The 27,589-nt window shown below is 45.9% G+C and overlaps 1 protein-coding gene across 2 annotated transcripts; it reads left to right on the top strand.

Annotated features, from left to right (window-relative positions):
- Nucleotides 1-25,793, top strand: ACSL6 (acyl-CoA synthetase long chain family member 6). Of its 2 annotated transcripts, none has more exons than XM_084295569.1 (20): nt 1-210; nt 1,823-1,937; nt 2,808-2,872; nt 3,099-3,200; nt 3,343-3,442; nt 3,966-4,144; nt 4,641-4,673; nt 5,867-5,918; nt 9,531-9,604; nt 12,522-12,599; nt 14,774-14,908; nt 15,715-15,849; nt 17,232-17,327; nt 18,075-18,147; nt 18,309-18,397; nt 18,980-19,096; nt 19,350-19,493; nt 20,321-20,422; nt 21,051-21,122; nt 23,232-25,793. In XM_084295569.1, the coding sequence occupies exons 1-20, from the start codon at nt 16-18 to the stop codon at nt 23,370-23,372; spliced, it is 2,097 nt and encodes a 698-aa protein (XP_084151695.1). In that variant the 5' UTR covers nt 1-15; the 3' UTR covers nt 23,373-25,793. The 2 variants fall into 2 exon arrangements, with proteins under 2 accessions (XP_084151695.1, XP_084151694.1); XM_084295568.1 differs by lacking the exon at nt 12,522-12,599 and adding an exon at nt 12,388-12,465.
- The last annotated feature ends 1,796 nt before the right edge of the window (nt 25,794-27,589 follow it).

Here is a 27,589-nt window from a genome sequence, read left to right as displayed (position 1 = left end):
TCGCTCGTGGAGAAGATGCAAGCTCAGGAAATCCTGCGGAGCCTGCGGCTCCCCGAATTCGATGACCTCAGCCAGTTTTTCCGCAACCTGCCCACCACAGCGCTGGTGGGCATCGGTGCCTTCGCGGCCGTCGTGGCCTACTGGTTTGCCAGCCGGCCCAAGGCCGTGAAGCCGCCCTGCGACCTGCGGATGCAGTCGGAGGAGGTCGAGGTGAGGATGGATTTCACCCGGGGTTTGCAAGGGGGGGACGTCCAGGCAGCATTTCTGTGCTCTGTGGGTGATGGAGCCCCGGCACGGTACCCAGAGGGGTGCCGGGGTCTCGTCCTTGGGGTCTCCAGCATCCACCTGGAAATGTGCTGGGGGAGTGGGGCTGGGCCAGAGGCACCCAGAGGTGCCTCCAGCCTCCACCAGGGACCACAGTGGGTGCTGGGAGGTGCTTTTATTCATTTTTAGCTCTCCAGCCTCACCTTGTAATCAGCCACATGGTGCACTGGGCCAAGGATTATTTCACTCCTTAATTCACCTTCTTCTGTAAAGTGAAAAACTAAAATCCAGCCCATTAATTTATTTGCTTGGATTTTCAGTAACATTTTGATCTTGACTTTGCTTTACCTCCAATGATTGAAAATTACAGCAGCACATTTACAGGGACACATCCACAACCCCTTGTCCCTGCAACAGCATTAAGACCTCTCGGTCAGCTCCTCTTCCTGGTGCAGGCTGCTGCTAGTTCTGCAATGATAAGAAAATATACCCAGATCCATGGGTGAGGCTGAGGAGTTATTAATTTTCAGGCTTTTAAGAGGCCTTAAAGTTTAATGAAGCTGCTCCGTTTTCAGGAGGAGAAATATTTATGAAAATCGTTTCAACTTAAATTCATGTCTGAAACTCCAAGGCAAGAATTCAAAGTCTTCTCCTGTGCCCCCTGTGAAACCTTACTGTCTTTAATTCCAACAACTTTTTAAAAGGGTGGGAGGAATTTAGATTTTCTCAGAAAATTTCCCCTTGTGGATGGGGCTTTACCGAGCCTCCCTTCTGACTCGCAGCACTGTCCCTGTTCAATTGCTGTGTGACAGCGATGGTGGCATCTGTTTGCCCATCCTACCCCACCTCTGGGAGAGCCACTAGGAACTGCTCCTTGTCTTTTCCCTCCTTATCTGGCTGCCTGTGGCGTCAGCCCTGCTTTTATCTTCCTGCCGTTATCTCCTGGTGGCCTGAGCTTGCTTTATGTCCTTCCTTTTGGTCTGGATGTCCTTGACAAGGTGCCTGTGGTTCTGGGGACCTGCAGAGCCCAGAGCGATCACTCCCCCCAGGGTGTCCCCACTCCATCATCCTCACCAGCCCAAACGTCCCAGCTCCATCCAGCATAATTTGAGCCCAGCATTTTATTTTTATTTTATTTTATTTTATTTTATTTTATTTTATTTTATTTTATTTTATTTTATTTTATTTTATTTTATTTTATTTTATTTTATTTTATTTTATTTTATTTTATTTTATTTTATTTTATTTTATTTTATTTTATTTTATTTTATTTTATTTTATTTTCCCCGTGTTATCTGGAGATTTAGAACTCCTCCTTGGATCTCTCTGGGGAATACCAGCCACGTCCTCTGCCGACAAGCAAGGACAAGCGCTCGTCCCTGTGACACGGCTCCCCACGTTACATGGGTGCTGTGGTTCACATCACACCCCTCTGGCACCCTCGGGTGCCAGGACAGGAACACAGCAGTGGACATAGAGGCAGCACCAGGCGGTGCTGAGGGCTGTGCCATGTCGTGGTGCCATGTCGTGTCGTGGTGCCATGTCGTCTGTCACGCAGGGCCTGGACGGGGCGCGCCGGTCGGTGATCGGGGACAGCCCGCAGCTGCTGACGCACTACTACGACGATGCCAGGACCATGTACGAGGTCTTCAGGAGGGGATTCAGCATCTCCGGTGAGAAGCACGGTTGTGGGGAGGCTCAGAGCATGTGGGAGGCCCCAAAAGTGTAGAGACCTAATGAGAGTATGAAGCCCTAACATTTTGGTCACTGAAAGACTTCAGAGGCCCAAAACGTGGGAGGCCGAGAATGTTTTTAAAGCCCAAACAGTGCAGGAAGGGGGAAAATTGGGGGAGGCCCACGGAGAGTGTTGGAGGCCAAAAGAGGTTAGAGTCTGGGTGCAGGTTTGCTCCTACCCCACTCCTCCCTGCCACGCTTCCCCCTGCCTTTTGCAGCACTTTTATCCATGGGAGCTGGGCCAGGAGAGCCGCAGCACTTACCTGGCCCTAGGTGCCCAAAGAGCTTCACAGTGTCTCTTCTACTGATAACTGAATAACTGAGTAATCATTAGGGATCTGTGTCTGCTGCTTGCGATGTCCCGCCTTGCTGAACACACCGGTGTTGTTACCAGGTTATTATTTCTGGTACCACCAAAAGCCTCAGCGGAACACAAATATTCCACCCCACGAGACAGAGGTAGATCAGGAGCCCAGTAGGTGCACGGAGGGGTGGGTTTTTGTGCAGGCAAGTAGTCAGCAGATGAACTAAACTCCTCAAGTACTCCTGTCACATAGTGCCGTGCACTGTCTTGCCCTTCTCCCAAGTGGCTGTGTTAAAAATAGCAGTTTTCACTTTGAAGCATTGATATCAAAAGGCAAGGAAAGCTTCAGGAGCTGGCATTCGGGCTGATGGTGCTCGCTGTGAGCTTCGTCCCACCCTGGTACTGATGGCTTTGTTTTCCCAGGGCTCTGCTGCAGCCCCACGACACCGGGCACCAGCTCCCAGCTCTGCCCCCTAACTCCACTGTCTCTGGTTGTGTCTTGCAGAAAACGGCCCCTGCCTGGGGTTCAGGAAGCCCAAGCAGCCGTACCAGTGGCTGTCATACAGAGAGGTGAGCTGGAAGTGAGCCCCCCCCATAGCCCCATCCCCTGGTGCTCTCGCCCTTCCTGCAAAGGAATGGGTGAACAGGCATCCTAGGCTAGCAATAAAGTGAAAAATTGGGTTTTTAGATAGCCGATGAAGTAATGGGAGAGCCTGCCCACACAGCTAAGTCTTCTCTTTAATTGCTACTGCTTGTGTTCTGCTTTTTTGTGGACCTTTTTCTCTCTGACTTCCAGGTGGCTGAAAGAGCAGAAGCTCTGGGCTCGGGGCTGCTGCAGCAGGGCTGCAAGCCATGCACCAAGCAGTTCATTGGGGTCTTTGCTCAAAACCGCCCAGAGGTGAGATTTATTTTAACTTGATGCTGCCTTGCTAATGTTCCTGCCTTGTGAGCTTGCTTTATGTCTGAAGCTCGCTCTCAAGTGTGTTAAATCTGTTCCCACCTCCCCCTTCTCACCTCTGTGCTTTGATGTCCCCTGGCAGTGGATCATTTCCGAGCTGGCTTGCTACACCTACTCCATGGTGGTGGTTCCCCTCTATGACACCTTGGGTCCCGGAGCCATTCGTTACATCGTCAACACAGGTAAAAACAAAATCAACATAATCTTCTCAGAAACAGCTTTGTTGCTTGGAATGGTCCATTTCCTTCTGCTTCCCAAAAGATGGGTGGTTTCATTCACCAAGTGTCTTAAAGTCACTTGGAGAGGTTTTTTGGGGGCCACTGTGACCCAACACCAAGTCAGGGCCACCCCCCATACTTCCCATGCCTGGTCGTGCTCAGCTGTGGGGGGAATTGCTGCAGGGCTCCCCACTGCTGCACTTCCTCACGTTTTGCCTCCTAGATTTCCTAGCCCACATGGTGTGTAATTTTGGCATTTTGAGCTGAATCCCAGACTACTCCTTGGTGTCAGCTACAGCTTCAGTGTTGATTTATGCTAGCTAAAGTTGCAGTGGCTTTCTAAGAGAAATATGGTATAGTCTAGGAGCTCTGATATGAACCCAAAGTGAGTACCAGCGCTGACATGATGTTAGCTATGAGCGAGCAGCCAGTCTTGTGTTAAAAAAAGATTTACTGAAAACAACTTGTTTGGCTGCTTTCCTTCCAGCTGACATTTCCACAGTCATTTGTGACAAACCTGAAAAAGCCAGAACGCTCCTCGACCACGTGGAGAGGAGAGAAACGCCGGGTCTCAGCTCCATCATCCTGATGGACCCATTTGAGAAGGAGTTGTTGGAGAGGGGAAGGCGCTGTGGGGTCCGCATCCAGACCATGCAGGAGGTGGAGGTAAGGCTGCTCTCCCCCTCCTTTCCATACACTTTGTATTTTCTGCAAAGAGACAGTAAAAAATGCTGGTACTTGTGAACTGCGTGGCAGGTTCAGCCTCTGGGGCTCATGGCTGTTGATATTGATGCGTGGCTCAGTGCAGTTCCCCGTAGTATTATCCCTTATTGACAGGAGAGCCAATGTTTTAAACTTCCCTGCTCAAATAAGACATCAGCTGCTCTTTGAGCCTGGTTGAGACAGAGTCCTCCTCCTTGTAGGCTTATGTCCTCACGCTTCTTATGAAACAGCCTGGCTCCAGCTCAACCAGCCCAAGCCCTGCTTGAATCCAGGGATACCTTTGCAGTTAGCTTAGGACACAAAGGATGACCTAAGTGCTAGCCGCAAAGATTTCTGCTCTGGCTCCTGCTCTCCCTTAGTGGTTTGCAGATTATTAGCAAGTGGGTTGCGCCACATGAATGGTAGTGGAAATCATTTGTGTTACTTTAATCTCTTTCAGGATTGTGGCCGGGAGAGTCGACATGCGCCTGTGGTGAGTGCTGTCATGCTGGCTTTCCCACTCAGGATTGCAGCTGGCTGTGTCAAACTCGTTTCACTAACGAGGGACGAGCTGCTCTGGGCAGAAGCAGGCGTGTGTGGGTCAGGGCAGCAAGCCACAACCCCCCCCTGTGCAGAGGCAGCCGGGGAGCTCAGGGGCTGGCAGTGCTGTGCACTGGAGATGTGCGGTGTTTGCTTCATACGCTCCATTTGGGACTCTTAAATGAGATAATTCATCCTTGCTGAACGTGTTAGCAGGACAGTAATTAAATGCCAGTGTTAAGCCATGCTAATTCCGCTGCCTTACCCCGGTGGCGCCAGTGGGACGTGTTTGTAGCACTGGCTGTGTGGCAGGCTTTCACTCAAATACTTGGCAATACTTTCTTTTTGGAAAACTGCATTGATATGTTCACCAAGGGTGCTCATACTCTTACAAAGCTTTCAGAAGAGGCTTCTAATTTTCAGGCCATTTATTTAATCATTGGTGACCCAAAATGGCACACACCGTGGTGCTGAGAACGATGCTAATGGGAATGTGAGCCACCAGCAGCTTCAACTAGTTGTCCCCTCTTGTGGTTAACCACACTTTTCCAGAATTTATCTGGACATCAGTGAACTAAATTTTCCCAGACACCCACGGGTACTGACAGTGCCTTTAAAAATGCTGGTGGCAGGGTGGGGATTGTGGCTACACAATCACCAGTAGAAAAAAAAAAAAAAAAAAAAAGAAAGAAAAAAATGCACATTTTCAAAATGCTGAAATATCAGTTATGGCTGATATCAAAACCCTAGGAATAGCAAACACCATTTGTTACTGTCTCCTGTGTGGCCACATTTCTAACAAATACTCTTACTGATATCAGATACAATACAGATACCTCAGCTTTTTAAGGAGGTGGAATTTTTGCACTAAGAAGTGTTGGGGCGTGTTCTGAGGTGCAAACCTTCCATCAAAGCCTTGTTACGCTAAAGCACAACCTTAATACAGCTGGAGCAGATCATCAGGGAGGAATAGGGTCTGCGTCAAGTGAAGACACCTGATAAAAGAGACTTGCCAAGGGCAAGGAAAACATTTTATAGCAGAGCTGAAGTATAATTGGTTTGATCTTTATGTTTATACAGTGACAACATTCTACCCCTTGTGCATTTGATTGATGTGATTTTCTTTTTTTTCCCTCATGTTCCTAGCCTCCTCGACCAGAAGATCTATCAATTGTCTGTTTTACTAGTGGCACTACAGGTAAAGGAATGGGCATTTTATTAATGAAATAGTGGAATAGATTATCGGATTTGTTATTAATACCACATCAAAATGTGCAAACGTGCTGCTATACTGACACGACAATGATATCTGTGTGTATTTTAGCATCTGGGTATGCCTACATTTCTGTAGATTGCAGCTGGAATCCCCTGACACACACTTGGGCAGTACAATTTTGCGGTTGTCTGGAAATCTGCCCACGTTTCTGCCTCCTGTTTTGCAATGCAGATATGAGGCCCTTGGCTGGAGGATATTTATCTTCTGCAGATGTTTAAAAGGAGAAATGCTTGTCCAGAGCTTTCTGTTTTTCACCGGCGTCCCCGGCCAAGCCCTGGTGTCCTGGCAGAGGACGAGCAGGTCGTTCTCCTGCTCGGGGCAGACATGGAAGTCAAACTCCCTGCCATCCACCAACAAGTTACACAGGCAGACGAAGAGACAGCAGAGCTCAGATACACGAGGTGTGAGCGCTTGGGAGAGCGTTTCCCTTCCCTGCAGGGGAAGACCAGGCTCCGGGGACCCCTGGAGCAGCTCTTCCAGGTTCCCCTGGGCTCTCAGGACTGCCTAGCGCTTAGTGCTGCCGCAGAGCACCCAGGATTTGGCCCCGCTGGTTTAGGAGGCAGGAGGTGCTGTTTGACACCTGCAGAGCCCGAAACATCGCCCGCCTCTGGGAGAAGATCAATATTGCAGTCGGGTAAGTGGCTTTTATCAAGTACAACCCCTTGCTGCTCGGTTTGTGTTAAAAAGCTGTGTTTGCTTTTGCCTTCGTACATCATTTTACTTGGAGGGCTTTTGAGATCTGTGCATTTTGGGCCACACAATGCAGTGCACGGTGTGAAAGGAGCCTGACTGCTCAGCCTTGGTGGTGGGAACCTAACGAGAGAGGGCTGATGTTAAAGTCCAGTTGAATTACCTGTACAAATTGCATCTTTTTATTGATATTTTATTTTCTAAGTTAGACTTTATTCTAATTAGAAAAGTTTTTTTATTTTTATTTATTTATTTATTTATTTGCAATGCAGTCATGGGCCAGTTTCTGGCTTTTTACATTTCCTGGCACCGTGTCTGATGTTACAGAAATAGGACAGCCAGGGAGCCCCTTCGCTTTCTCCCACCCAAAGCCCAGTTTGTGTGCCATCTGCAGACTAAATTCTCCCAGAGCAATGGGAAGCTTCGTGAAGCACCATCCCATCCCCGTGCTTTTCACGTCACCTTCTGTTTTTTTTTCCAGGCCTTGTATCAATGCTCTGACCCATTTTCCATGCTCTGTTTTGGTTGTAAAATGCCTGGCTTTTGTATAGACCATGCTAGGATATTTTTAATGACCAGATTTAGAGTTTTATTCCAAGAAACATGTTCCCAAGGGCTTTTTCTGTTCTGAAGGTTTCCAAGTATACTCATGTGATGTGAAACCAATCTTTGCTGTAGAGTTTTTAACATGGAAATTGTGGAGTTGGGAGCAATTTTAGCTGTTTATCAAGAAAAGAAAAGAAAAAAAGCACCAGAAGTGGATTTGAACACATGCTTTTATTTCATTGCTAGGCTCAGCTGCCCGCTTGCCTCCACAAGGACAAGGGAGAAATTGGGAGCACGAGGTGGACTCTCATTGTTGCACCAAGAAATCATCGGCACTCACAGACAGACCAAAGGTGCACAGATGCCCCCAAAACATCAGGATACAATTTTGCTTGCCAGCTGCTCCAGAAAAGCCATTTCCACAAGGACTGTTCTGTAACTGGTTGGATAAAAAATGCTTCCCAGCTGCACAGCCTGGCAGTGGAGGGTCCCCCGGGCTGGAAGGTGCCTGTGTCCCGACATACTGATGGAGCACAGCACCGAGACAGCGCTGGAGGTGCTATCGGAAAGACCCATTTAGTAATGTGGAAAAAGTTTCTTCATTGTCAAATTGACAAAGCAGCTTGGCACCGAGATAAAGAGAAGCTGCCATACCGACCATTACCCGACCGGGATCGCCGTGCTCCCGTTTCCATCGCAGGCTGGACAAGCTGTGTCTTTATGAGGAAACTCAAGCTTAAGAGCAGTGTCAGAGATGTGGCATGGACTTTTAAGAAAGAACAAGCAGTGCCATGAAGTCTTTTCTTCCAGAAGTGGTCATTCTGGGAAACGGCTCGTGGCAAGGGGCACTTATTCCTTTAACTCCTAAACAGCCAGAGGAACTAAAGAGGGTGAAAATTCACAGGAATCCTCCGGCCCTGAAGGTTTCCCCTCCCTGGTGGCAGCACGGTCTGCTCTGGATTTCTCCTGATGAAGAGCCCGGGGTCTCAAAGCACCCGAGGAACCTCCCAAGGAGCCTGTGGAGCTGTGTCAGGGCGCAGGATGGCTGAGCTGATGGAGTTGCAGTTTGTGATATCCCATTAGCAAAGCCAGAGAAACTCCCACAGCAGCGCTGAGCATGCCTGCAGGCAAAGAGATGCTCGCACCCACTGAGGCTGAGCAAGCACCCGTGGCCAGACGCAGCCAGAACACCACGAGCAATTTCTGGGTGTTCAGCGTGCATGTACAAACAACGGGCCTTGGCTCGAGCTTTGAGGGCTGGAAAAAAAGTGGCTGGATTTGCACCTAGCTGTGAAAATGAGCACCTCAAATCTCAACCTGGTGAGCCTGTGTGCAAGGCGCTGGGGCGGGAGCTGTTGGCAGAGATGCCAGCTCCAGCTCCTCCTGGGAGCGTTGGAGGAAGACGGATGTACGCGAGACCAAACAGCCTCCTGTGCACTGCGTTCAGCTCTAAGGATCCGGGACTGAGTTATTCAAAGGCACTTGGAACACCGAGTACGGATTTTTTTTGTAAACTGTGTTGTGTTCAAAACGCCCTGCAATAAACATGTGCAGTAATCATTATTTTCACTTGGGTCTTTATTTAACCATTGGAGCGCCAGGAGTGAAACAGTGTCAGCAAGGCCGCAGGGTGCAAGGCTCAGCACTGCCAGAAGCCAGACTCAAAATCTGGCTCACTTACAGTTTTTTGAGGCTGCTGCATCCATCATTAGCAGCATCACAAAGCTCCTGGCACATGTCCCCGTGCGCACCGTACCGGGGCCATGCAGGGTGCCTGCAGCTGAAGCTCCTCTCTCTGCCTCCACCCGGTGCAGCGCTGCAGCAGCGTGATCAAATTAAAGCAATCTGCTTAAAAACACGCTGCAGGGGGAGGGCGATTCTGTAATCGTTATTTAAGCTGAGCTACACCTTCTTTTCTGAAATAAACCCTTTGAGGGTGATGCAAAGTGACAGTGCTGGGACAGGAGGATGCAGCGCTTTGGGCAGGGCGTTGTGGATGGAGCCCTGCCTTGTGTGTGCACCTCGCTTCTGGTGGAAACCCTTGTTCAGTGTCTCCTACAGAAAAATATTCATGTTATAGTGTGTTTGCAGTATTTTACTAATTTCTGAACATTGCAATAAGTGCCTTTGGTAAATATTACTGCACATGAATGACTGAAAATTACACAGGTTTTAAAATCCATTTAAAATTAACATTTTAACAATTTGCTTTTTTTTTTTTTTTTTTTTTTTTTTTTTTTTTAAGCTTTTGGAAATGACCTGCTGGCTTTTAAAATCACCCTCTCTATTTCCTTTCAGGAAACCCCAAAGGTGCTATGCTGACTCATGGGAACGTGGTGGCCGATTTTTCAGGCTTTTTGAAAGTGACGGAGGTGAATACCCTGACTTAGAGAATGTGTGTGGAGTATGGGATTGAGCTGAGTCCCTGCAAGGGCTGGGGATGTGCCCCTCTGGATAACAGCCCAGATTTCTCTTACTCGGGGCCAAATTCACAGCAGTGGGAGGAGGTCCGAGTTTGCAGTGCTGGTGGGCATCACATCCCCATGCTACCAGCATGGGCTCCCTGGGGCTGCAGGGTGCAAAGTGCTGCAGAGGAGCAATGCTGGCTCCTGCAAATCCTGCACAGCTGTGACTGGTGCTTGAGAGAGTAGTGCCCACTCCTGGGGATGCCCGTGCAACATCCCAACCTTTACTTAAAAGCTTTCTGCCTGTTAAGTGTGTATGTATATGGGAACTTAAATATTTATTTATTTATTTTTAACAGAATGGTCAATTTAATATTAAAGTATACTTTAGTTTTGGATATACATTTAAAAAGAAAAAAAAAAACACAGCACTGGTCAAATAGATGTATAATATGGTTCATGCAACATGTAAAGTTCTGTTTAGAAATAGTATAGGAAGCACATTTGCTTTAGCAAATCACATAAAGAATTATATGCAGCTTGCGCTTATCAAACACAAATAATCTAGTTTTTCATAGTAAATGGGCAATTCTATAAAGCAGCAGCGTACACATGGGATGCACAATTTATTACAGCAAATCCCTTGTTTGTTTTATGGTTGGTGCTAGAGATACTGCAGCCTTATTATCTTAATCCTCAAGTTTTCTGAGATTTCCAGGCCACCATTGTAAAGAAATGTGGACACATGACATGAAAACCCCCTGAGCTCCCATGTTTGAGCGCTTGTAGGGAGGTGACTCCGGTAACTTGCCGTAGGAAATGTCAGTGTGTTCACCACAGTGAGCCCTCAGGGTTCGTGGTGCGGAGCTTTTCTGGCTTCGGAGGCAGCGAGACGCGCAAAGGGAAGCTGATGCCTGGATGTCCCTGAGACTCAAAGGGCAGGAGCGTTTATTTTGGAAGATAACCACTTTGCAGGGAGCTGAGGGAACGTGGCGTCTTCCAGGACTGGCCCACAGAGATGGATTCAGTGTTCAGTGACGGCAGTGGGATTCTTTGATTAATCTCCAAGGGATCAGATTCAGACGTAAGTCTGGTGTGTGTGGCTGTCAACCCAAAGCTTCGGGCACCAGGGCACTGCTGGCCACGGTGCAAACGTCTGCAGCCAACCTGCAAGGGAAGGGCAATGTCTGACCGCGGTAATAAAGTCAAGCAAAGTGCAAAACACTTGACAGCAGTATCAGGTAGTGAAATATAGATACCAAAATCTGAGGGGCTTACATACTTCTGTGGCAGTTTTCCTTAGTGCAGTGATTTCCATAAACGGAAAAAAATACGTGAACTTAGAGCTTTATTACAACATTACTCTCAAAAGCCAAGAAGCTGTTTTCATTTTATCTGTTTAACTGGACAGCTGTGCCAACTGTGAAATATTAGCAAACGGCAGCGTTTTGCTCCAATTTCAAAACAAGCCATTTATTGTCTGGGCACTTAAAGCAGTGCAAAAAGAGCAGCGTAGCTAGTGATGCTAATGGTTTTACGTTACGGCGTGTGCAGAAAACGAGGCCAATTTGAAATAATATATAAATAGATCTGCAGATCAGATTGACACATAATAAGGATCGGGATGCTGAAAACACCCGGGTGGTCAATCCTGTTTGACTTCACTAGGTAATGGTCGGGAGAGCGTGCCCAAAGCTGACTTGCCCAGATTTAACCCCAGTAAAACATCTCCCGAGGAAGGACGTGGTGCTCCTCCGTCCACCGCCGTGTCCCAGGCCACGGAGTACCGATTCCGTCACAGCAGTGGAGATGCAAAGTGGGTATAAACTGCTAATACCAGGAGCCCAAAGCTTTTATACCCATTTTCCACTAACCACTGGCCTTGGTGCAAGTCAGTGGGTAATGAAGCTTTCAGTTTTTCTAATCCATAATGTTGTGGCAAGCCTTAGCCTTGGAAATGCAGGCAGACAGGTTGCTTTCCTTCGGGGCATGGACCAAGTAAGGCTCTTGGGGCCACTGCTAAGTCCAGCCTCAGAGACAGAATTAAAACCTTGGCAAACCGAAGTCTTTGGTTACGTATTTTTTTTGCATAACTTTTTTGCCTTCCTTTTCCCTGCTGCACCCGTCTGTGGGGCAGTGATAATGCACTTAAAATCGCATTCGAATCGATAAAATGATGAGGAACACTAACAGAAATCGTTAATTTCTGCAGCTAAGTGATCCAACATACCCTGCCTCAAATCAATGATTAACCTAAGGGGGGGGGGGGAGGAGAAATCTTTTCTCTTTGACTGAAATAATGCTGGGAATCTCTGACGGGCTCTGGAAAAATGATGCGTCCACGGAGCCCTGCTGATTTCGGGGAGGCTCCAGCAGGTCTGCACGAATCCGAGAGTGCAAAGCGTGGCCTGAGCACCTCGTGGCAGACAGCAGGGCTGACAGCCGGGCTGTCTGTCGGGGTGAGCGCCTGTTTCCAGCACGAGCTGTGTGGACACGGCGTGCCTTCGCCGTGGAGAGCCTCTCCGCTGCCCTGTGTGTCCATCTCCGTGCTCTGTACTCCTCCTGCTAACGTAGCTCATTGACGCTGTGGCTTTAACGCTTCACTCCGTGCGCTGCTCCCTTCCTCTCTCGATGATCTCTCCCCTTTTTGCTCCTCTGGTGCCATTTTTCTTTTTACCGTTTTATGACTTTCTTGTTGTCTTCCTGTCAGTGTTTCTTTCCTTTCTGTCTCCCATGCCCTCCACCTGCAGAAAGTGATCTTTCCGAGACAGGACGATGTGCTCATCTCCTTCCTGCCTCTGGCTCACATGTTTGAACGAGTTATACAGGTAAGAAACTGCCTGAACTGACGAGGCCTCGTGGGGCTCCTTGTGCTTTCTTCCAGAGTCAGTGGTCTCCTACTTGTGAGGATGTACACATTTCCTATTTGCCTTTAGCACACATGTTTGAGAGAATGGTACAGGTAAGGTCCTAGCGTCAGTGGAAATCGCCTTTTTCCACACCAAAAAAAATAAATAAAATACTAAATAACCAGCGATATCTCGTAGCACTAAAAAAGCTTGTACTCCAGAAGTGCCACGTGGTAACACCGGGGCTGGAGCAGTGCCGGGAGCGTTTCCCAAGCTGTGGGTTTGGGAAACGGCCCCTGGTCAGCGGGCAGGAGTCACCTGCAGCCTCGCAAAGCACTCTAGGGTCAGCGATCGTGGGAGCAAACCCAATTCTGCATCATTGTTCTTGCCAGCCTGCAGAGCTGCCTTCTTGCATCTCTGTATGAAAAGACAGGTGAAAATTCGTGCTGTGGTTGGCGTGCTGTGCAGGTCAGGTGAGAGGAGCACATCAGCTCTACAGCCCGAAAAGCTGGGGGCTGGAAACCGATTCAGTGTGTGAGCAGTGGCTCTGGATTCAGCTATGGCTCTGTGTTTTCTCAGGGAGAGCTGTTCTGGGCTGGAAGCGTGCTTTCTGGTCAGACAGGCATCCCAGTACGAGCCTTCCGCTTCTCAGTAATGTGCCAGAAATAATACATTCTGCCACGTTAAAACATTTGCAAATTGGAACTGAAAGCCCATGAAAGATTTGGGGAATTGCAGCCGGCATATTTTTGCTTGAAAGCCTAATTTTAAGAGGCAAGTTGGTCAGTATGCCACCGCTGCTCAGGCAAACCTCGTTGCTAGCTAATAAGAATGTAATTATTAAAAAGTCATCTGATGGGGTAAAAAAATAGAAGCCTTTGAAATCACCTCCTTTCACAGGATGCTGCCAGACGGACAGGGGCAGCCCTCCAAAGCAGGCAGTTCAAAGGTTAAGGAAGGTTTACCCTTTCCTGAAAAAGCTCATTAATATAGAGATTTTTTCAAAAGGGCTAAGAAATTGTTCCCAGAATTATTCTGCACAGCAAAGACCATATCAGCTTCCCTGGTTTTAGCTGGCATTCTTAGTTCCTGGAACTTACAGTTAAACTTGGATCTGTTCGTTAAAGCTTTCTGCTAGTCACTCGCAATTCCCAGCGAGCCCGCAGTGATGTTATTTTCCTTTTTGTTTTCGTTTTATTCACATGCCTGCGCAGTGTAGCACACGATTTGGCAGTGCGATGCCTGTTAAACCCACATCACACGTATGAAATTCCTGTGGTTTCGGCCCACGGACAGGGAGCCTCTCGCTGGCTGACAATGCAGGGAGAGCGCTCCGGTTGCTGTGGCAGGCTTTCGGGCGCAGCACAGAAAAACTTAGGTGTCTCTTAAGGCATGTTCAGCCGTTTTGGCTGCTGGGGAAGCAGAGTGCTCCAGCAGGAGCTGATGCTTTCACCATCTTCCAGCCTTGTGGGATAGCACACAGCTCAGTGGGGCTGGGCTCAGCTCCCAGCACCGTGGGTGCCTGGCCGAGGACACACTCCCTGTCCAAGCTGGACAGGGATGCTCATCCCTAAACGCACTCAAGTGGGTGCACAAACCACATCCTTCCAGTTTTAGCAAGGTAGTAACTGGCTACCAGGGCTGCCCTTCCGCTGCCAGCTGGCTCGTCACAGCTCTACTGCCCATCCAGCTCTTTTCTCATCCGATGAACAAGTGGCCTCTTTTCTTGCCAAATATGAAACTTCTGGATCTGTGCGAGCAAAGCACCTTTTAAGAAGCAGGCGCCTATTTCTGGGATACAGGATCAGGCACTGTACTGCTAACGTAGTCTGTATCGGTATGTTTAAACAAAACTAAAGTATTAACATCTAAAAACCTGCTGCTGCTCACTGTGTTTCACAACATTTCTTAATATGTGTTTCTTTACCAACCTTAAGTCTTCATGCCGTGAGCTGCAGGGGTAGGTCCGGGCTTCAGGGGTGAAGTCTGGACCTGGGTCTGACCCTACCTCAGGGAAAACCCCTTCCCAAAGCTTCGGCTCCTTGCTTTTCCAGACAGTGGCAAATTTGGTGGGTGCTGAAATTCTGATAAGTGCCCAGAACTACGTGTACGTTTCCATTCAGTGCTAAATTGTCTGTGAATTTTATATACATACTTCTAAAGCACCATTTTTGCCATGCTGGAGAGCAGGATTTGAGGAAGGGCGTTTCTGTGTTTGGGAGGGATGCTGAACCACAGGAATTAGAAGCAAAGAGGTTACACGGGGTCTTTTTTCTTCCCGTCACAGTCCGTAGTGTACTGCCACGGGGGGCGGATTGGGTTCTTCCAAGGAGACATCCGCCTCTTATCCGACGACATGAAGGCTCTGCGTCCCACCATCTTCCCCGTCGTGCCGCGGCTGTTAAACAGGATGTACGACAAGGTGAGCTTCATTTTGTTCTTCTTGTAATAGTGACGTTTATGTCCCTCGAGTGCATATCTGAAAGGGTTCCCTCGGTCCTAGGGATTTCCCTGGCAGTTGATACTGTTCCTGCCTTATTGCAAACACGTTCTTACCCTGTGTAAGCGATAGAGCTGCTCCGATCTGTGGGGCTGTGTTATGTGGTGTGGCACAGAGAGCAGACGTGGCTATAAGGAACCCCTCTGTGCTAGACCCTTGCCCTGCTCTCTCTGAGGTTGCCAGTGGCACTGCCGGAGAAGAGGCGTTTTCTCAGCAGGGCAACACCAGTCAAACCTGCACGCACTGAGACGCTTCGTGCCCTTCGACAGGCTTTGGAACTGGGATCTTTCTGGTGGCAATGACAGCTCAAAACCGGGACCTGCAAAACGATGAGAAAGATTTAGGCAGCGTAAATGTGAGGTTGGCTTCTGCATCTAGATATTTTTTTTTAAACAAAGAGGTGGTTTTGAAAACTATGTTAGAAAGATGTCTGGTCACTGTCTTCTCTGTTTGAGCAGCAGGGAATATTTCTTCCTCAGAGGATTTATCCTTTAAATATGGGCTTAAAGCATAAGCTACTGGGCTGACTTTCCCCCGCAGTTAAGCATGTAAAGTCAGGGTTTGGATGCCCCCTTCCTTACCCCAGCAAAGCCACAGTGACATCTTATTTAACCGTATTTCTGCTGTTCCTGCACCCTGCTGGCACCAGCAGAGCCGTGTAGCTGTAACTGTACAAGCAGGAGATGGTGGCACTGAGTCTGTGATGCTTTCTCCCTCCCACCGCCTAGATCTTCAGCCAGGCAGACACCTCCCTGAAGCGCTGGATTCTGGAGTTTGCCGCCAAGAGGAAAAAAGCAGAAGTTCGAAATGGGATCATCAGAAACGACAGCCTGTGGGACAAACTGTTCTTTAATAAAATACAGGTAAGGAATTTCTGAAGTAAGTCAAAAGTCAAAGAACTGTCATTTCTTCTTGCAATAACTGGCTTTCCTTGAAGTTGGTGTGATCTGCTTGTCTGCAGCGAGCTGGGGCCAATTGCTGCTCACTGCCAAATTGCAGAGTGAAAATTGAATAGAAAAAGGAAATGAAGCACAGTTTGTCGTTCCATTAACTTTTGCTACGTTTCTGTTTTTGTTTATATATTTGTTCTGAGGTCTGAAACTGTGTTTAAGGCACAGCACGATGCCAGAGGCTGCATTTGGACAGGTGATGGACTCAGCAGTGCTGCTCTTGGGGCGTTTTGCTCTTCCTCTGTTACCTGGGCTCTGTCCATGCCCCACAGGTGAAGGGTTTCTCCCCTCTCACACCCTGCAAGGGGTGGGGGAGATGAGGGCATTCAGCAGCTCCTGTGTCCTCCCAGAGGGGATGAAACTCAGGAAGGTGGTGAGGAGGGGGAAGGAGGAGTGCCTGATCGAAGGGATGTGGCTCCAAAGCTCCCTGCAAATTCTCTGCAGATAACGATTGGATTTAGGGATGGGTTTCAGCTGGGCATATTGAAAACGGCTTGTTTTCCTAGGAAAACAAGAATAAGGATGTAGAGAAAAATGCACGTGTAAATCTTTATTTAACAACAGGGGAAAGAAATCAGAGTGCCCTGCTGCGTGCCATACATCCCCTTGGTAATTAAAATAAAATAGCTTTAAACCAGGTTTTCCAGGCGCTGTACTGCTGTAGGAGGCTCTGATTACTTCACTTTTTAATTGGATAACTTATCTGAAGACACGCCACTTTATTTTTAACTGCAGAAACTGACCGTGTCTTTCATCTGTGGATTAGATGACCACAGTGTGCAGAGAGCAGGGCTCGTGGTGCTGAGGGCAGTGGGGCCACAGGGTGCTCTGGAAGCTGGGGAGCCCACGTGCCAGTCAGGAGCTGTTTTGTCTTGTGCTTGCTTCGTTTTACTCTTAGAAAAAGAAAAAGGAAATGAAGTAGGGGGGAGAAGTAAAAGTTGGCATGGGAATGGGTGTGGTAACTTTCACAAGTATTGGAAAGTCATTTCCCTTAAAAATGGAGAGCGTTGGATGCTCGCCCCCAGCACAGGAAGGATCTGACAGAGCAAGAGCTGTGTCTTTGGCATTAGTTCTGCCTGAAGGGCAGAGTTACTGCTTTTAAGATTTAGCTGGCTTTTTATTCCTGAGGCAAGGTTCAGGGTCAGTTCACATTTCCATAGCATGGCTGAATCTGTTCTAGAGGGAGCAGACGCGGGGCCATTTTGTGCAAGCTCTGCATGAGAAATACGCCTGGTTTTTGCCATCTGTCCTGATTCATGATGTATTTCTGATTTCATTTTCTGGTGTTTGAGCAGGCGAGCCTCGGCGGCTGTGTCCGCATGATAGTGACCGGCGCTGCCCCTGCCTCTCCCACCGTCCTGGGCTTCCTGCGGGCAGCCCTCGGGTGCCAGGTGAGCCGGGGGTGCCCGTGGGGAGATGGGGAGATGGGCTGGGACCTCAGGACTCCCAGCATCTGTCGTGACAGCAGGGTTTGTGGCCACAACAGCCCGGTGTCCCCGCGGCGGCGGGGCAGCAGGGGACAGCCGGTGGCCTTGGGCAGGCAGGCGCTGCTGTCGCTGCGGGCAGCTGCCAGCACAAAGCATCAAGTCATCCCACCTGTCCCAGCATTTGGTTGACTGTGCAATTAAGCAGGCCTGTGCATGCGCTAGGAACTTCATGAGGTTTGTTCTATATATAAACGGGGAATGGTAATCTTCAGGTGGCCATGTAACCCGGTTCAGATCTCCTCTGCGTTATTTCTTTCTGACTGGGAAACCCCAAGCAACTAAAAGGCCTCATTCAAGAGCCTAAAATTAAGTGTAAAAACATTAAAAGGTGTGTTTTCAAAATGTCCCAGAAAAATAACACTTTTTTTTTCCCCACCAACACCTCCCTTTTGCAGAGTAACATACTTCTTGGCTTTAAAACTAATTGCTGAACTTGTCTTCACACTATTTTCAGCTCTACACAGCAACAGTGATTAATAGCAAAGTAGAGGTAATTTTGTATACAGTAGGGGCCAGGGAAAGCACCTGGGTGTTAAAGCTGTTGCTGTGCATTGCAGCAGGCAGGGTTAGTTTGCAGGACAGTTCCCAGCACTGTGTTCTGCAGCGGTGCAACCACACGCGCTGCTTCAGAGGTGCCTGTTTCTTTGCCAGGTCTATGAAGGTTACGGCCAAACAGAGTGCACAGCTGGGTGCACCTTCACCACCCCAGGTGACTGGACATCAGGTAGCTATTTTCTTCCACCTTTTCCAAATTATTTCTGCACACAGACGCAATTCCTGCAAGAAAATCAAGTGTATCTACAACCATGCAAGCAACTACTAATGAAATGCTGATAAAATGTCTGTGAGAGAGCTGACAAGTGACTTGTAGTCTTTGATTTCCAGGTCATGTAGGAGCCCCTTTGCCCTGCAACTTAATCAGACTGAAGGATGTGGAAGAGCTGAATTATTTTGCTTCCAAAGGAGAAGGAGAGGTAGCAACGCATATTTTAATATAAAATTCACACTAGTTAAACCCTTACTAAGTCACAATGTAGTTATGGAAGCATTTTACCTTTTCAAGGTGTACGGTTGCAGATTTATTGCATGTTACATCCTAGAAGGAAAACATCAGTTCACCAACAGAGCAGCGAAGCATTCATTAGCAGAGGGCCACAACAGTACCTTCAGCCAATGTCATGGCTGATTACTTTAAAAGCTAACACTGAATTAATTAGTCCAGCCAGAAGGACCCAAATTTCTATGATTTCTACATTACTTTTGTTTTTAAATATTGCATAGAAATTAAATTTATTGAAATAACTTTTTTGGTTTTAACTGCAAAATGAATGAAAATCATCTTTAAATAAGTCACTTTTTCATTCCCTAGTACATATATCCACTAGTCTGAAAGACATCCATAGGTAATTTTATAACTCCATATATTTTAGTTTCATGGAGCGCAGTCATTAAATCAACCTTTAACATATTTCAGTATCAGTGAATTACTACTTAGCTTGTCAGCAATTACAGCAGAATAATAAAATAATTTATTAGCAACTCTGACTGTTTTGCAGATATGTGTGAAAGGACCGAATGTTTTCAAGGGTTATCTGAAAGATGAGGAGAAGACGACTGAGGCACTGGACCAGGAGGGCTGGCTTCACACTGGAGACATTGGGAAATGGTTACCTGTGCGTACTGACCAGCTGCTCATTCTCATGTCAATCTTATTATCCCACATAAATTTTCAAGTATTGAAGTTTCCACGTAGATATATCTTTACAAAGGATTAAGCTTATTTTTTTTTTTTCAGAATAATTTCAATGCATCAGTGAAGCGTTTTCTGACAATTTAAACAGCGCTGTTTAGAGCAGACTGTTTACCGAGCCTCTGTGATTAAATAACTTCTCTGGGAACTGTCATTTCTTTCTTTTCTCCTAACAGAATGGGACTCTTAAAATTATTGACCGGAAAAAGCATATATTTAAACTTGCTCAGGGAGAATATATTGCACCAGAGAAGATAGAGAATATCTATATCCGTAGTGATCCTGTTGCCCAGATCTATGTCCATGGAGACAGCCTGCAGGTAAAAATGAGGTTTTCAGAAAATCTTTTTTTGTTCCTTGTAATTATTAGTCAGAGGGCTGGGTGTGAATGGGGGGACAGTGTGGGTGGTCATGCCACACTTCTCAACATCTCTCCAATTCTGGAGCTGAGCTGCTGGTGTGACCCTAAGTAGCTTGAGGGATGTTGTAGCCAAAATTCACACCTTAAAATTAGCTTTGGTGTCACCTTTTGGGTCTCTAAAGCCCTCCTTTGCCATGCCAGCATTGGTAAGCCAGATGAAGACTAAGCCACTGCTGCTCCATGACCACTGCCTGCCTGTTTTCACTGATCTCATCCCAAGACTGCTTACAGCTGCATATGCAGCATCGATGGTTTATTTGTGTATTTGTACAAACGTGTACAGCTCCTGAAACCATCACAACTCATCCCTCCAGATTGTCCTCAGAGGTGAGGCCTCCCTTGGCCTCGCTGCTTGCCCTAGGCTCCCGGGCCCACCAAATGCCTGTGTACAAATGGCACGGGCTATATTCTGCTCTGGCTTACGTGTGAAAAGTATAAGTAATTTAATTAATGCTCAAGCAGAACACAAACCCAAGTGAAGGTGTTAAAATTTTTGGCAAATATAGGAATGGTCACGGAGAACCATTGTATCTGAGAAAAAGGCACAGACACCAAAATGCACCTCACACTACAACATTACAACACTGCAACAGCAAATTACTGACGTAATTGGGCAAAAAGTGATAAACACTTAGCGAATCCAACCCACTTACGCATTCACTTCAGCATGGTGCCTTAAGTGTGGCTCGGCTTTTGCCTGAAACTGCTGCTCTCTTTCACCTGCAGGCCTTCCTGGTGGGAATTGTGGTGCCAGACTCCGAAGTTATGCCAGGCTGGGCAAAAAAAAGAGGGTTTGATGGAACATACTCAGAACTCTGTAAAAACAAGGTTTGTTTTTGTATCTGTCAGCAGTCCGGCCTTGTGTCATTGTGTGTAACCTCGTCAGAGGTGGTCTCTGCTACTGGTGGTCGCAGTAGCACGAACTGTCCTGTCACGGGAAGCCAGCCCTGAGGAGCCATCTTCTAGGCAGGGCTGACTGGGACGTGGTGCTGTGGGCCTTGGGGTCTTGGTGTCTGCCCAGCAGGGAACAGTACAGCAGCAGGAGAGGTTGTGCTTGTGTAGGTGTTAATGAAGGATCCCAGCCTTGCTCCAACACTGGCTCACTGAGCCGGATCACAGCACCGAACACCGGTGCTGCTGGGTCCCCCCATGGGTGTCTGTGGGGAGTAATTCTGCCTCTGAGTCTGGCAAGTGGCTGTAGGATTGCAGATTTAACATCCACCCCTCAGCCCTTCGCTGTGTGGACGTACTAACCGTACATTTCCTACTGAGGAAAGAGTTAACATCACCACACTTTGTTTTAATGTTTGTACCTTGCTTTATTATTCACTAATTATGTGCTGTCAGTAAGGCACTTGAACTTTCCTCAGAAACATGTTTAATGATGACCAGTGGTATTAACTGCATGTAAGGTTGTTTCTGATATCTCACGGGGAATTTGTATGTTTTAACCCAGGAACTGAAGAAAGCAATAATGGAAGACATGGTACGGTTAGGTAAGGAGAGCGGACTTCACTCCTTTGAGCAGGTAAAATGAAACAATTAATACATTGTGGTCAGAAAGGTGATGGATTGGTCTGTGTATGTTGAACAGATTTGTAGCATTTGTTGTGTTATTGCATATTCTTCCTGTAGCTGGCATACAAGGTCTTTTAAAAAAGAGGTTTAACACAAAAAAAAAGACAACATTTTTTTTTTTTTAAAAAAAGAGGTTTAACCCCTTGACATTTGAATTAAATTTAGTGAAAGTTGTGGGTGCAGAGGTAAAAATCCAACCCAGGTGCATGGGGTCATGTCTTCAGTCTGATAGGCAGGGCCCAAGATGAATACCTGGAGGACTCTGATTCTTCTCCCACTGTAAGAAAATGGGACTGTAATTGCCTTTTTTTTCTTTTTATAATTGCCATAGGAAATGCTGCTGTTTTGTTTATTTTCAGCCTGTGCACTAATCCTTTTCTGATGCTTGTGTAAATATTCCTGCAAAAGAGCGACAAACACTTCAGAAGGAGAGATGTGAAATCAATAATGAAATATATAGCATTAAAAATACAGTAAAAAACGTGTAAATAACATATTTCTGTTAAAATAATGAACATCTTAATCAATACATATAAGTAGCAAGGGGCTTTTTGCTTTTGTGTAGTCTGTGTCTGGGTGGTAACTCCAATGAGTAATTCACCATATCTGAGTGGAGCAGAAGCAACATTAAACATAAACTTGTTATTCTTCATTCCCTTGTTACACATGAAAATGAAATGATATTAAAAAGAAATTAATTTTAAAAGGAAATTCAATATAAACATGGCTTACAGCACACATTTGTCTGTGGTAATAAGTCTGGTTTGCTCCTGCTGTGGCATTCACAGTATGAAATATTCTCAAGCCATCTACTCTATCAGCATTTTGCAGCTCATAAAGTAGTGAGGAAAGCCTTGCCATCTTACAATTAAGAAGAAATGTTTTGCACTTCAGAACTAAAGGGCTTCAAAATTAGATCTTTGTCGCAATAGGTAATCTTAAAACCCACCCTTGAGCCAGATCATATGGCCAGTGATTTTGTAGGAGGGGATCCCTTACACATAGAAGGGCCACTGTCTTGTCTCTGTCCTTGTCCACAGCACCAGGGTCCTGAGCTTGGACCTTGGGCTGTGAAAGGACAGCTCTGGCTTCTGTAGCCAGCCGTTTCCAGGGAGCAGACTCTCTGAAATTGGTTGCAGAAAGCGGAGGAAGCACTGATTTTTATCAATGCTGATTTTGGGAAGGATGTCCCCTGGGGAAGGCACTGGTCAACAAAGCTTACAGGGGAAAAAATGAATCACATAACATAAAAGGGATTTTAAAACTGATCCTCAACCTATATTCCTGCAACTCCCAAGCTACCAATATGCTAGACAGCCTGGTTTGGGAAATCAACAAAGCAGCAGATGGCTGGGGAATTTGCCTGAACTCGGTGGCCTGTGACCAGCCACGCAGCAGCTTTCTGCTTGTTCCCATGAGCTGGCTCCTACCGGCGCTGCAGGCTCCCTGGTGGGCTCTGACACTACAGCCACTGAGGGCAGCCCTGTGGCATTGTTTGCCCGGGACAGGAGATTTCACATCGTTTTAATTAGCCCGTAGGACACCATCAATTCTTTTCTTTTAGAGACGATCCTCCTGCACATTCCTTGTGCCTGCAAAGCTGCGTGGTAATTTTGCAAGACCAAATCAGTGGTGCTTGCTTTCTTTGCAGTTTGATTTGCTCTTCAGAAAGGTGATGTTCCTTAGCATGATGTTTCTTCTCCTCCCCTCTCCTCTCTTGTGTCATTTTTCAGCTGTGTAAAGCTGCTGTCACGATATCACATGTGGCAATGCTGTCCCTGGTGCTCTGCCTCCCCAGGTTTTGGCTTTGGTTTCATGCAGAAAAGAGATTTGTGTTCTCCATTTTTCGGTGTGTCCCTTTCAGGGGGCAGGCCAGTGCAGGAACAAGCCAGGTGTGGTGGCAGGATTCGGTGTCACCACCTGGGCACTTGAGGGAAATCCTGGGGGCCTTTCAAAGGGTCCCAGGAATGCAGGAGGGACAAGGTGCTGTACGAAGTCTTGCTCACAGAATGTGGTGCCTGTGATCTCTGCTACAAATATATTCCTTTTTTCATTCCAGGTAAAAGCCATTTACATTCACTCTGATATGTTCTCAGTACAAAACGGTTTGTTGACACCAACGTTAAAGGCTAAGAGACCAGAACTGAGAGATTACTTCAAAAAACAAATAGAAGAGCTATATTCCAGCATCTCCATCTGAAACCACAGGAAGAATCTTCTGAATAATGGACTTTGTAGCAATATTAGAGTAATACTCAAAAGTACAGAGCCAGAATGACACAGCTGAAACGGATAAGCATCTGAATCTTACATTTGAGCCTTTTGTTTTAGGATCTCACCACTAACCATGTTTTCCCTTTTCCTTTTTTTTTCTTTTTTCATCAAGTGTGATACAATTTTTACTCTATGTACACAGTAGGGCACTACCAAGAATTATGCTAAGTTGCCACGAAATATACAGCAATTTCAATCCATGACCAAGTAAATTATGGAAACTTATCTTATTAAGAACTACAAATATTTCAAATTAAACTAGGGAAAACTTCAGGTATGTCTGTTGATATTTGATTGTATATAACCTAACATGTTAGAGACTAAAATTGTGCATAATTCAATAATGTGGTCTACCTCAAGCTATCAGTGATTGATGGTGAAAGCCTATTTTCCCTGATCTGGAACTTCAAGCTGGATATTGGTTTATATATTAAGTGATAGTTTTTATATTTTCCAGGACGTTAATTACATCGATTTGATTTAATCATTAATGACCTAACAACCAGAATAGAAATAGGAACAAATCTCATGGTATTTGTACTTAACAGGCCTAGTAGTATACTGCACCTAAGGGATTAGTATTACCTTGAGGTTATAAGAACACTCTAGCAAGCGGTAGGGTAGAAGTCCCCCTATTCCTCTCCATCCAAACCCAGCCCACCCACGGCATGCTGACTTCTCCCCAGGGCCTCCTCCAGCACAGCCCTCGTGGGCATCCCAGCGACTCAAAGGCTGCTGGAGTGCTGCTGGCTCTGTGGAGCTGAGCAAAGCAAAAAAGCCTGCACGAGAGCCAGTGCAGTTGAGCTTGCATTAACCCATGTGCTCTCGGTCCCTAATTTATTACTTTATATGCTGCTAATAATGCATAGTCCGGTCGGGCCAGCTCCCTTTCAGAACAGCACTATGGAGATGGAGCATATCCTCGGGCACATTGGGATGGCAAAGAAACACTGCTCCAGACAGGCTGTGAGAACCATTTCGGTTGCAAGGTGACACGGTGTGGTAGAGCCCTGGACATGGCTGCAGAAAGGGCTGCTAGGAAAACATCCCCACATTCTGATGCCTCGGTTCCCACTGACATCACTGCCAGTGGCCTCTCTGGGAAAAGCAGCAAACTTCGGGATGAAGCCTTGGATTCACAACCAGCCGCAGCCATTGGAAGGGGTAAAGTCCCCAGTGGAACAGGAACGGATGCTGGAGCTCTCTCCTGATGTAAAGCGCAGTACAAAGCAACCAGGAAAGTGTAATGTCAGGTACTGTGAATGCTGGGACTGTTGGTGGCTTCCTCCTGTGAACAGGGTCCTGCGCATATCTGTGTATATTAATAGCTGCTGTTTGTTGCACCAGAGCGTGCTAGCATGGAGCTGTGCCTGCTAGATCTTCCTTGCTAGGACAGTGAGAGCACTCATTTTTTTCTCTTAGACTGGAATCTATTGTAGGCTTTTGAAGCTAAAAGATTAAATTATTAATCTGAATTATCTCTCATTTTCCCTCTGAAATTCCATTGCATGCTTTAAAAATTAAATAAATTGAGTTAATGAGTTAGTTTTACACAAAGACTGATTTATTGCAGTAATTTCAGAACAAAGTGGTACGAAGGAAATTGTATCTGTTAGCATAATCACTCACAGAACAAGGCAATCTGAACTATCAAATGTAGAAGTGTTTGTCTGAGTCCCTTTTGTGCCCAATTCCTCATTTGATTCCAGTGTAATGATTCATATCAGTCCAAGGCAAGTCAGAAGTATCACTGCTGTGACCAGATGGTATTGTACGTTCATTTTTTTTCCAATATACACAGCAACAGCATCTCCAGGGAGTTTGGGTGTGTAGCATGAATAACTGTACAGAATCTGGCTCTTTAGATCAGGTCACATACGAATTTAATCTCTGAGGAGTCTAGTCCGTCTCCTGTCTGTATCAGCCAAAAGACCGCAGTCACAAGCTTCAAAGCAAGGAAGAGCTAGACTCAGTACAATTCCCTCCCTTGAGTTAAAATAAAGGTAACTAGGCATCGAAGAAAGTATAGAAAAGCTGTTTTCCACTGACCTTTTTCTACCACCTGAATTGAATTCACTTTTCTCCTAAGGTGATTTCAGCTTACCAGACTTTTCTGGACCACTGAACTCTGTACAAGAAGGGAAGCTCCCAGCACGAGTTTACTTAAGGCTTGGATGGCTGTTGTCTGTAAGCGTGTAATGCTGCTTTGTTACTCGATAATAAAAGGAAAAATATGGACCACAATAGGATGAAGCAAAATTTGAGAGAAATTTGAGAGAAATTCAGTTCTGAAGTGTGATTATTTTCAGAGCTTGTGGAAAGCTGTTCGAATAAACTAAGAGCTGTCTCTATTACTTTCTTGTGTAATCAGATTTTCCTCTGCCGATGACTCTCTCACCATAACCATAACAAATTTTGCAAGAGATTAAAACTTGCCATGAGTACATGCACAAGGCATGTGCTAGGCATAAACATGCTTCTCTTCAAATTCCAGGAATGTTTGTTTTTCTTTGAGCTCTCTTAAACTGATCTACTTCTTGTGACCACCAAGGAAACCCCCAGGGTTGTCCAGGAACCAGTTTATTTTTTTTTTCTCAAGATAACCAATTACAAAATTAATTTCTAATACACTTCTTATTTAAGGAGTTGAGACTCAAGAGCCATTGCACAAACGGCAATGCATGTTACGCTTCTCTGTAAACAGCTCTACTCTTGATGGCTTAAAGATGACTGTTTTTAACTACTGTCGTTACGGCATTCATTCTGCAACCAAGTACATGAGAAAATACAACCAGCCCGCTGAAATCAGCACAGCTCTGCTCTGGTACTGCAGGTGGGATTCGTGCAAAAAACACCTTTGCCTTGAGCAGTGACAAAGTAATTTTACAGCCCCTTTCCCCAGAAGGCTTGGTAGTATGTGTGCTGCAGATTGCGACTTTCTGTATTCTCTTACTTGTTAAAAATGGGAGGTTCTTCCTGGGCCTGGTGCTATGCCTGTGAAATCACTGGAAGACTGCCTCCAGTGCTTGTATATGAAAATCAGAGTAACATACTGTTTCCAGGAAGAGAATATTGCTTCGTTATATATTTTGTATGTTCTTTGCTCAATATATTGCACAGACAAAATACCATTCTGCCACAGAAATGGTCAAAGACACACACAAGTGTGCACAGAAACCATGAAACAGTCTTAATGGTCTTAATGCCACGTTGGTAGAATTGCACAGAATTATTCTGTCCTGAAAGGCACATTTCCAGGTTAAAATAGTTGATATAGATCAGGTAAGAGAGAAATGGTGAGTTGTTTATTGATAAAGTACTATTTTGCAATCTATCATCACTATTAGTAAGTATGTATCCGCATCAGTAAAGTCCAATGTCATTTTTTGCCATGGATATGATTTTTTTTTTTTTTTTGCTTATAACAAAATAATCTGACTTACACAATCTTCTGGAATGAAACAAATCAACTAATGTTATTATTATTATTATTATTTTCCATGTGTTAAAAGCACAAACTGGTGATCTATATGTAAATAAATTGCTACAAGATGAATGTAAACTGGGAAATAATATACTATTTTTGCATGGTAATGGATTACTTAAAGATCTCTTGATGCCTTATGTAAAATTTGGCAAAGCATTTTATTTAGAGGCAATTCTATCTGCATACTCTTTGTTTCTATATCTCATTTTGGTTTTGTCTGTGGGGGGAAAAAAAGTTGATACCAGAATTAGATTTTTGTTTCTTCTTGGAATTAACATTCTTCAGTACTTTGCACATTTAATGGTTTCTACTCTGTACTTTCTCCTGTTAAATGATGAAGCTGAACCTATTCTTTTTGGAGGAGAGATCTGGATACCTGTAGTAACTGGGAGGAATACAACTTCAGATCTGTGGAATTGTTCCAAAATAAAATGTTTTCTGAGGCATCTAGAGCCCCTTTAAGCCCTTCACTTCATTTCAGCTTTTGTTATATATTTTAGCAAAGTACAAGCAGCAAACAAATGAGGCATTTTCCTAAGTGTTGCCTATTCTATTTTTGACTGAAAGTGAAGGGATCAAAATAGAGCATATACATTTGTGTAAAAAAAATAATTAACTGTAAATTTTTCCGTTTTGGTATATTAGCATGTATATCA

Source organism: Netta rufina (assembly GCF_964035555.1).
Source record: "Netta rufina genome assembly, chromosome: 14".
NCBI lineage: Eukaryota > Metazoa > Chordata > Aves > Anseriformes > Anatidae > Netta > Netta rufina.
This window is presented reverse-complemented; position numbering and strand designations above follow the sequence as displayed.